The sequence below is a fragment of the Dryas octopetala genome, chromosome 1 (genome assembly GCF_963921425.1).
Source record: "Dryas octopetala chromosome 1, drDryOcto1.1, whole genome shotgun sequence".
Taxonomy (NCBI): Eukaryota; Viridiplantae; Streptophyta; class Magnoliopsida; order Rosales; family Rosaceae; genus Dryas; species Dryas octopetala.
The window spans coordinates 29235498-29247052 of NC_141366.1; the positions used below are offsets into that span (position 1 = coordinate 29235498).

Genomic DNA, 11555 nt, shown 5'->3' on the forward strand with positions numbered 1-11555 from the left:
ACTCTCACTGTATCCAATTGATTTATTTGGTGGAGCTGCAGAGACAATGTTACTTCAATTGAGAAAGCACCACAAGTAGAGAAAGAGGAAGACATAGCTACAGCACCGCAAGCCTCAACCTATAAGGCCATTCTTTGCTAGATACTGACTTTTCTAAATCAATTGAGAAAGCATAGAGAAAAAGGAAGCAATTTGTTCAATTTCAAAATCCCAACCAAGATGGTTATGTGATTTAGCCAATATATGGTCTTAAGAATCAGTCAAATGGTTCAGATTTGATTTAATTTCGCTAGAGGCATAATCAAGCATGCAAGAGAGCAAAAAATCCACCAATAGCCATCGATATTCTCCCTTGTTATTGTTGGTATGGAAGAGCAAAGAATTGAAACTCCAATTTCTCAGCTACCGCACACTCAGAAAATCAAGGTCGCAAACATAATACACAAAGATGGTTTGTACATTAAATCTAGAGTACTGGTCGCTTAAATTCTGTCTTTCATATGTACTTAGAATTACTGGAAAACTACTCTGTACAATAGCCAAAAATAGGAAGAAGGATGAAATGAAGCATCAAAGGACTTCAAAGAAGCCAGATGGCCCATTACAGCATCTCTTCTTCCATTTTCATCCATGCCACAACCGCAAGAACAAAGCCAAGAATGAATTGCCGCCTAGCAAATATATTGCCAAAGAGTGTTGTCAACAGAGAACCAGGAGGATTCACCCCTTCTCTGGGAAGGGGGTCCAATCCTCCATATCTTGGCATCTGCCTCCCAGGGGTTCACTGGATGGCAAGACGCCTCCGTGAAGACTGATTTGAAGATATGATTCCCCGTTGCTGGCCCGTACAGTCTCCTTCTTCCCCTCTTTTGCCTGAATAGGAATGATACATTGACGAAGCCTGCAAGCCAACATTAGTCTGGTAGCAGCCACTGCCATTTACATAATTGTGAGCTGCATAGGGGTCATGCACTTGGGATCCTCTTGCTTGTCGACTATTGCCAGAATTCCATGTTTCAGCAGAATCCGAGGGCAAGGGTTCTGAACCTGATGAACTGCCAGATTGTGATGAGTGGGTTGGACCAGATCCTGTGCCCTTTTCTTGACCAGCACTGTTTGAAGTATCACCATCTTTTTTCTTTGCAAAACGCCCTCCAGTACCCCTTGCCCTTCTCATAGCATGTTGATGTCGTGATTCATGAAGATACGGCTGTAGAACATGAGAATTAACAAATTACCAAAGTCAGCTAGGCTTCCAAATACACTCATATTTCATAGTAGCACAACACCAACAATTTGATTTGAATTTGGTAACAGATAAAAATATTATCACACCAACACCTATACACTACAATTCACACCCCAAAATCCAAATCTTCAACTGTTTATCCCATCTCTTATAATAAGCCGCCTATATATAGTTGTTGTAAACAGCATTAAATCCCCCGATAAGCTGATTTCACTAACAGACAGTTAGCAAACTGTCAACAAATATTAATTAATATGAGACAGACTCGCTGAAGTACTCCATAGTTACAACATTATAAATGTATATCCGAAGAAAGCACATGCTTTCATTGTTGCAGTGAGGTGGAAATGATTCCCACTATGCACACTTCATCCTAACTTTCACATGGCCAGTGCAAAGCCATTACTCAGTATGTATATTTTATCTGTGTGTATTTGTGTAAATGGACAAACCTTAAAGAGCATGGCACATATGTGAATTATAACATAACACGCACACGGACATAGGTGAAATATAACATAACACGCACACGGACATAGGTGAAATATAACATAACACGCCCATGCACAATGGTGAAATATAACATAACATAACAAATACATGCACATAGGTGAAATATAACATAACTATACACATAGGGTGTATAACATAACATAGGTAAATCTCTCCACACACATAGGTAAATATAACATAACATACACACCCACCAGCACATATGTGAAATATAACATATTGATTGTGTGAGTGCTTTGTGTCTACAAGTCGATTTCTACCTTTCTCACTTTTATTAGCTTCTTTTCAAGTTCTGCTTTGGCACGTGCCTGTCTTCGCCTTAGGATCCCTTGGTATTGTTTTGCATTCACATACACAGGCTCCTGTGCCATCTCAAGAGGCAAAGGCATTCTAGCATGTGGCATTCCAAGAAAAGGAGGATATCCCTGATCAATTGAGACAAAACATTTGACAGTTTGGCACATTTATATATCAAGAGGTTTAATAATGACCAAATCCACCCACCAATAAATTCATAGCATACCAAAAAGTATAACTTAAAGAGCTGGAAATTATTTTCACTAATAATCATTTTTATCAACATCACCACTGTGATATAGGACAACAAAAGATGGATTTTGGCCTAGGATTGCCACAAACTTTAGATGGTGGAAATTTTAGTAATCAAAAGAGGTTTAGAGAAAAAGAAGATTCAAGGGTGTAGAGAGATAATAATAACAGGGAAAAGGGATAAGAGAAAGTACTGAAGGAGATATTGAATATTCCCAAGCATAGAAAACTCCAACTATGCACAGAATGCACATAGGCTAAAACAAGAAGAATTTAAATAATTGATATAAGAAAGCTTGAAACTTCTCGTTGATCAAAGCCCTAAACAACCACTAGTCAGGGAAAAAAAAATAAGGTTAAGAAGAATCAGATCATGAAAATATAGAATAAAAAGCGAAATTAAATCATATACAGAAGAATCAGACAGTTTTAGAAGACAATCAGTTAGACCCAGAAAACACATCAATAACTGCTTACACAAAAAAGACCCGAGAGAAAATTTAATCATTAAAAGCTTGCTTCTTTCCAGATGTATAAATGAGCAATTTCATTTTAAGGAATGATGTCAGCCATTCTTCAAATCCAAACCCTTTAAAGCCGTACATAAATGCTTGCTTCTTTCCATATGTATAATTGGACAATTTCATTTAAATGAATGTCAAATCATTCTTCAAATTCAAACCCCATAAAGCCATACATCATAAGAAGCCCATAACAAGCTTGGGGTTCATCTACTAATAACAGAATGCATTCTATGGAAGAATTAACCTTTTGCTCACCTACCCAATCAGACCGAATCCCTTCCCAGTCCATTTTTTTTTTTTTGGCCTCTCCCAATCCAAAATGTTAAGTAGATAGGATTGTAGTTGACCTCAGTTCCAAGTCCTAATAAAGCTCAACTACCATCACAACTTTCACTACCATCGAAAACTGTGTGGTACAAAAATATATATATATATATATTGAACACTCCTATCACCAATATCAATCTTTTCATATTAGATGTTGAAAAGATTAATACACAAAAAAAATTTATATGTTTGTGTAGAGAATAAAGGAAATAATAACATTTTCATAAACCGATTCATTGCATCATTGTGTGTGTGTGATAATATCCGACAATCCAACATTGAATGCAGGGGAACACCTGCCCCCCCCCCCCCCCTCCCACCAAACCCACCCACCCAGCCCAAGGTAACCCCTCTATTTTCTTTGATACATGTTATTTGTGTGTCAAAACGTTTCTCTAAAAGATTCATTAATCTCTTCAATCTTGAAAAGACTATACTAAACCACATATCAACGATATAAATTATGGGTTCATTATCCATATACTACAAGAAATTTTATTGGATAAATTTAAGCAAATCTAATCAACTTTTACTTGTTGAAAGCATAGAATGAATTACTTGGACTTAGACGTGCCACACAAAGCTACTCAATTTTAATCTTGGAAGCAATTATTTAGCATTTAGAGTTAATAGAAAATATATGTAAAAAGGGAAAAGTAGATATTGATATATAAAGCGGACAAAAAGAAATTCTAAAGACAGAAATTATAAATATAGAAAAAAACTATTTTGTAAGATGCTATTGCACATAAGGATATTATTGTGTACATACCAAAGGCTGATGTCCATAAGCTGCCATCATTCCCCCATAATATGGATCCTGATAAGGATTTGATGCACAAGCCTGAAAAACAAATGCAAGAATAATAGGAATTCTTTATGTTCAAAAGCATACAAGCATGTAGTTACACATTCAAATATCACAGAACCTTGTTCAATATTAGATGACCTATCAGCAAAATCTATCGAATGCATGAGGCAATAATCTTGGAATAGGTAGAATCAACTTACAATAGAGTGACCCACAAGTTCAAGTTGTGGTGGTTGCGCGAGGCAATCATCACGCACTGTAGGTACAGTGGATGCAACATGCTGCACACTTTGGCGTTCATGCCCATAATTTCCAGCTGAAATTGAAAAAAATAATCTTAGTAACTGAATCCTACTAGAAAGGAAAAAATATATCATACCCAATTACCAGAGATAATATGAAGTGCTACCTGATCGTGGAGATGTAATTTGTGACTCTTTGGTGGCATCATCATCATCATCCTCATTTGCTCCATCATTGGACAAAGATTGATCATCATTGGACTCTGAACCACCATTTGTTGATGAATTGGATGCATTTCCCCCTGTCATTGTCGGGGAGATGGGGTTATACCCAACACTACGCCACCACGGTTCTGAATAAACACCGGCAGGTGGAATGGTATGATGATCAGCATGTAGTCGATTTTCAGTTTCAGGCTTTGGCTGCATGCCTCAAATATCCCTAGATAGAGATCAATCTCTTAATTCTATACACATAGAATTTCACATATGTTAATTCTACACCCTTGTATGTTATGTTATATTTACCTATGCATCTCTTAATTCTATACACAAGTAAATAATAAACACAAATACAAGTCAGTAATTACAAATAAAAGAATTTCTCTTAATATACACATAAATAAGAAACGTAGCCAAAACACAAAGCCACAAACAAAACCATGAAGGGTGAAACAGAAAATTAAAGTACCAACGAATGGAGCACTTCTTTTCTTGATAATTGAGAAAATATGAAATCTTTATGCCAACGCATGCACACCTCTTGGCTTGAAACACAGGTCAAAAATGCAACCTTTGGAGAAAAAAAAATATATCATAGAAATTACAATGTAGAATGTAGCAAACCCTGTGTTTAACCTTTTCACGTCAAGACGCCAAAAACTAAATTAGTCCAAATATTTATACAAAGCTGAACTGGGCAGGGGAATTTTCCTCATCAGTTTCCACAGTAGCTTAAAATCAAAGATTAAAATCTCAATTTCTCGTCTCACTCAATATACTTTTAGCAGCCAAACCCAAAAAATGCAACATTGAAACTGCTAAGCTTCATTTTGGTTGTTTCCAAAAGACTATGCAGAACAATTGAACTAAGTTCAACCAAGTAAATCCATATAACATCTTCATCTCCAAATATTAATTTACAACTACATAGTAACCACAATTTACTATGTAACAGATATTCATCATTGAATTATACACTTCCCTTTTACAAAATTATAATCCAGATAACAGTATCAACAATCAGGCTCAATTGGGTGAAGTATTATTGATACCCAAATAGTAAAAGATTACAAAATTCAGCATCTCCTTTTAACCCCCTCTCTCTCTCTCTCTCTCTCTCTCTCTCTCTCTCTCTCTGTCTCTCTCTCTCTCTCTCTCTCTCTCTCTCTCTCTCTCTCAGCAACCAAAAAGAACACAAGCAATATTCTATTACACAGGAAACAATCTTAAATTTCACATAACCACATCACAATTCCATGCAATAGCCACATAGACAGAGAGAGAACCGAATCAAAATCCCCAAAAACAACAAATTCCACACACACACACAAAAAACCCCAATTCTCGAAAACCCTAGAAATCAACCACGCAATTAAATTGAATATTATAATCCGAATCTCTAAATTTTTAATTTTTAAATCATGAAACTCTTAGAGGACTTACTTGCCGATAGAAACAAGCCAATCCCAAACAAAACCCTAGATTTTGGGCCTCGGAATCTCACAATTTCTCTGCAATTCCATACAATCTCACAGTATATAACTGTACTAGAAGAGCTCCCCTATTTAAATTCCACATCCAAGGTTACGATTTCGTCACCCACCTCGGGACCCACATAATTGCTCTAGAATTTATCTTTTCGACACGTGGACCGTAGTAAACTGGCAACTTGCTACACCGGTTTTGGGTAGTCGTTTTGGAGGGTGAAGCCAGTCTGGGAACGGGACAGCTGGGAACGGGTGAGAGCCACTTGCCGGTTGTCAAGTGACGGCAAGGAAAGGATAGGGGTCCACTTGGGTGAGGCTATCAGAGAAAACCTTCGAGCGGAAACATAGAAATTAGAAAATAAAGAAATATTTTAAGGCCCACGTGATGCGCACTCGACGAGCGAAGTCCGGAAAACGCGTGGCTTATAAGTGGGGGACCACACCGCTAGTACAACGCCAGCAGCATTAGCCACGTGTCCTTGTAAATTTAACATTTTCCGGGAAGAGTCTAAATAGCGACCAGGAAGGTGAGTGCCTTACCTCTTGGTGAGAATGGTGAGGTCCACAGCCAATAAACAATTAAGCTTGCCTTGACTTTAACACCAAAAACGGGTAAACGGAATAGAAAGATCCAGGTCAGGCCCATCTATGGCCCAGCCCATAGTTAATCAAGTTTTTATTTTTGGGTCTCATACGGCCCAACAAGTTGCAATCATTGGGTTAGGTTGGGCATGAAAAATGGGCTCGGTGGGGTCGGGCCGATCTGAAACATTACCCTAAATCAAGCTAAATATAATTTGGAAAATTCTAAAAGGACCCAACTATTTGTGTTCTAAACCCCACATGCTCACTATTATTTGTTTTATAAAACCTCTCATATGGTTTGAGAAAACAAACAATGAGGTTCTTTTAGAATTTTCCGAGTATTTTGCTCACCAAATTGGACCAAACCGAGCTTGGGCTGCATATGGCTCACTCAAGCCCATCCATGGGTTATTCGTTGGGCCTATCATAAGCCCATTTCTAATTTGAGTGGCACTATTCCCACTCCCTATTCTTATTTTCCCAATTTACTTGTCTCACTATTTTACTTCGTTTGTTTTTTGTTTTTTTAAATGGTTAATTACAAATAAGTTAATTAAAAATTTTTGCAATTATATTTTAATCAATGCACTTTTTTATAATTTCATTATAGTCACTATTGACCAAAATAAAAAAATATTAATTACAATAAATTAATAAATATACATTACTATACATATTTAGATTTGTATTTGACTAAGCCGCAAAAAGACTTAGGGCATGTTTGGTACATCGTATTAGACTCTGAATAGAGGTGAATAGTTTATGTCTGTTGTTTGGTGTCAATTTGTATTATTTAATTATCTGACTATGTAAATCGGATTAGGCTTTTAATACTCTCCTTACCTGACTAACTAATACAACTCACACACCTAGGATTAAATAATACACGCTTAATTATAAAAAATTGGGAAAACAAAAACATGCTGAAAACCAATAGACGCTCTTTTCATCTTCTTCTCCCTTGGATTCTTTTCTGTTATCTTCTCCACAAGTTATTCTCTTCACTCTTCTCCAGTTATCCATCTCTCTCTCTCTCTCTCTCTCTCTCTCTCTCTCTCTCTCTCTCTCTCTCTCTCTCTCTCTCTCTCTCTCTCTCCAATATACTTCTTATTGCTTCTTCTCTGTTCTTCTCTCTTCATCTTCTCTTTCTTTATATATTTCCTCTTTTATACATGGTGTCTGATTATTTCTTCTTATCCTTTATTTTATATTTATTCAATAAATCTTTTCATTACATTTTTTGGGAATTAGGTTATGATTTTTTCTTCAAAGTTTTGCTTGGGCAGTGTTTTTCTTCAATTTCCACTAAGTTATCAACAAAAAAAAAAAAAAAACAGTCTAATCTGCTATCCGACAGAGCACCAAACACAATATAACTAGTCAGACTATTTATTCAGAACAGTACCAAAGGCCTAATAATATTTTGAATAAACAGTTAGTACTCTCCGGAACAAATTAATACTATCCGATATAAATTAATCAGTACAGTCCGACGTACCAAACAAGCCCTTAGGGTTTAGTTATTGAGTTTTGGGCTCTGCCCAAAACCCAAGACCTAAACCTTAAGCCATAAGTTATGGAACCCTAATTCTAAACCCTAAACGTCATTTATATACATGCACCCTATTTCTATACCTTAAACTAAATTAAGGGCAACGTCATAATTTTACGCCCATAAATAATGAAAAAAAGATATGGGCAAATTGGTATTTTTCAATGCACCAAAATACATGACATCATCAAGTGGATTTGGCTTAGTGACTAAAATGGGCTAAGTCATTGACTAAAATGTAATTTCTCAAAATATACCATTAACTAATATGGGATAGAAAATTTTGTATTGACCTATTTGTAATATTGAAACTTTTTATTGACTTTTTTGTAATTTGCTATATAAAATATTAATGGTAAAAATGAAAAAGGAATTGGATTTAGTATTTAACCTCAACTAGTTAAAAAAAAAAAATTAATAATATTGTAAAACCAATTTAGAAAGCCACAAAACTTAGTAAAAAATAAAGTGTACACCATTTTCTTAGCACTTACCGCTCACCACGACAAAAGTTCGATTTTTACTCTCTACTCTCGTTAGCTCATGAATAAAAAGAAAAAAAAATGGTCTAAATTAAATTAGTGATAACAAATTAATGTCCTGACAGAAAGTAAAGCAAATGAATCATTGTGCAACTCCATCTAGGCCTCACCAAAAAGCCCAAGGCCCGAAGTCCACCCGAAGCCCGCCCGGCCCATTAGGCCCGAAGCCCGATTTGGCCTGAAATTTGGGCCGGCCCGGCCCAACCCGAAAGTCTCTTGGGTTGGGCTTGGGCCATCCCCTTGAAGCCCATGGGCCGCCCGAAGCCCGGCCCGTTTAGGCCCGCCTAAAGTCCGACCCAAAGCCCAATTTGAGAATTATAACATATTTAATCGGTTTTTCGTTTGTTTATTCTAATAAATTATTAATATGCTTATTAAGTTATTATATAATACTATAATGTTAGTAAATAGTAATAGTGTAAACTATGTAATACCATAAATAATAAAGTAATAAACTTTTAAAATTATATACAACATTACAACTATAATAAAACATAAATGTATATGTGTATATACAACTTTTATAATACTATTATAATTAAAGTTATTAAACCACAATCGTCAATTCATTAATTCAACGATCTGAACTGTTCATTTTCTATTTTCATAGTCAAAGATCATCCTTACAAAAAATCGGCTAAATCATAATTTATCTACCCATTCGATTATCATTAGAAGAATCATGATCGTTCATTAATTCGACCACTGTTACGTCACTTTTACATCTCCGATTAAGCTAATTTTTTGCATGAATTCTCTTTGAGTGGGGAACTAAAACTTGAACGGTTCGGATTGTTGAAAACACGATCGATATGTGAGCTTCTACATATAAATACACTTGAAAAGTATAATTCTAATAACTTTATCGTTGAAACCTTGTTGTTTCCATAATTATGAAGACCACAACGTGATTTCAACAATCTGACCCGTTCATTTTCTATGTTCATAGTCAAAGATCATCCGTACAAAAAATCGGCTAAATCAAAATTCATCTACCCATTCGATCATCATTAGAAAAACCACGATCATTCATTAATTCGATCACCATTATGTCACTTTTACATCTCCGATTGAGCTAATTTTTTGCACGAATTATCTTTGAGTGAAGAACTAAAATTTGAATGGTTCAGATCGTTGACAACACAATTGCATCGTTTGTTTATAAAAATATGTAATAAAATATATAATAAAACATATGTACATTTATATTTTATTATAGTTGTAATGTTATATATAATTTTAAAAGTTTATTATTTATGATATTACACTATTACTAACATAATAGTATTATATAATAACTTAATAAGCATATTAATAATTTATTGAAGTAAATAAACGAAAGAGCTATTAAATATGTTATGATTCGCAAACTTGACAAATAAACTAGTCAACTTAGTTGGTTGAGAGTTGAAGTTTGTTATGTGAGATCTCATGTTCAAATCACAATATAGCCAAAATCCTATATTTTTTTGAAGATATATATATGTGTCTAAATAGGCTTTGGGCCCATTTTGGGCCGCCCGTTCGGGCCTAGCCCGGCCCTCCAAGCCCGCAAGCCAAAGCCCGATGGGCGGGCCTTGGGCTTGTGTATTAAAGCTCAAGCCCGACCCGGCCCGGCCCGAAAGCCCTATTGAGCTTTTATAATTCAAGCCCGAGCCTGGCCAGAACCCGAAAAATTTGGGCACAGCCAAGCTGGCTCGGCCCATTGCCGACCCCTAACTCCATCCATGCTCCCCCTCTTTAATTACTCCCTGGAAAAACACACACAATATGTAATGTATATATGATTGTGAATATTATATAGTATATACTATATTCTACAAAAGATAGTACAAATTAAAGAATATGCACAAATTGAAATGTACCTTAAAGATCATTGCTAAAATTTGTGCCATCTTTTGTCTAACTTTGCTTAGGCATTAGGCAAAGCAAAGCATATGCAGGGGGACCGATACTTATCCAAGCCCTTATCTTGATCATCATAATATAATCGGAAAAGAGTACTTGCATTGTAATGGTATGGTAGTAAGGTTGCTTTTGTTACTCTCAAAATAATCACCTTTTGTTTGGCCATGACCCTTTGGTCTTAGACGTCTCCACTTCGTTGAAATAGGTTTCATGTTCAAATTTTACATACGGAATTTGATACCGATATTCACTAGAGTTCAAAGTCTTTAATTGCCATGAGATTTTGTAAATCATCTTACATGAAAAGAGATAGATATATACAGTGTATGACATAAATGGATTGAAAATTAAATAGGAGATAAAGATTGGAGCTTTTAAACTTAAAAACCTTATAGAATCAAATGTTTGATATCATATGAGACGACCATTAAATTAACCCAAAAAACTTAAGCTATCAAGAAATTAGTTAATAAACAATATATATCAAACTAACAACTTATTCGTAGAAAAGACCATTTATAAACTTATAATGTAACCTAAAAGTTTCCATTGTTGAATTAATTAGATATTATCTAATCCCACAATGAAAACTTTTTCAATCTATTAACAAATGATTGCATAATAACAAAAAATTTATCTTCCAAGAAAGTGAATTATTGTGGTGATATGAGAGGCATATATATTGCATATACACTATATTAAAAGATGCAGATCGGAATTAATTTAAATATATCCCAACAAAGATGATTTGCTAAAATTTGTGCCATCTTTTGTCTAGCTATAACTTTCCTTAGACCTTGTACAAAGCAAAGCAAAGCATGGAGAGAGGGGGCCGATGCTTGCCCCCAACTTGTATATACATTGGTTTGGAAATTAAAGAGATCAAAGCAACACAAAGTAACCTAAGACTCTAAGAGTACTTTGGAGACCTTTAGACCAAAGCAACATAAAATTTAGCACTCAACTTTATTTGACTGTAACAGCTTCTAGCTCATGAAGCTTCAATGATTTGTGCAACCTCTACATAAATTATTAGCTTGCTTC

At 35.4% G+C, this 11555-nt stretch overlaps 1 protein-coding gene across 5 annotated transcripts; it reads right to left on the reverse strand.

Moving 5' to 3' along the window:
- Nucleotides 1–327: 327 nt before the first annotated feature.
- On the reverse strand, nt 328–5999 carry NF-YA9 (nuclear factor Y, subunit A9). 5 transcript variants are annotated; one of them, XM_086249479.1, is made up of 7 exons: nt 5881–5999; nt 4907–5008; nt 4383–4657; nt 4174–4289; nt 3935–4006; nt 2023–2187; nt 328–1210 (listed from the first exon to the last, which is right to left on the reverse strand). In XM_086249479.1, exons 3-7 carry the CDS (start codon nt 4642–4644, stop codon nt 782–784), a joined length of 1044 nt encoding a protein of 347 aa, XP_086105605.1. In that variant the 5' UTR covers nt 4645–4657; nt 4907–5008; nt 5881–5999; the 3' UTR covers nt 328–781. The 5 variants fall into 5 exon arrangements, with proteins under 5 accessions (XP_086105605.1, XP_086105596.1, XP_086105624.1 ...); XM_086249470.1 differs by having other exon boundaries at nt 4383–4682; XM_086249498.1 differs by lacking the exon at nt 4907–5008 and having other exon boundaries at nt 2032–2187; nt 4383–4682; nt 5881–5998.
- Between the last annotated feature and the right edge of the window lie 5556 nt (nt 6000–11555).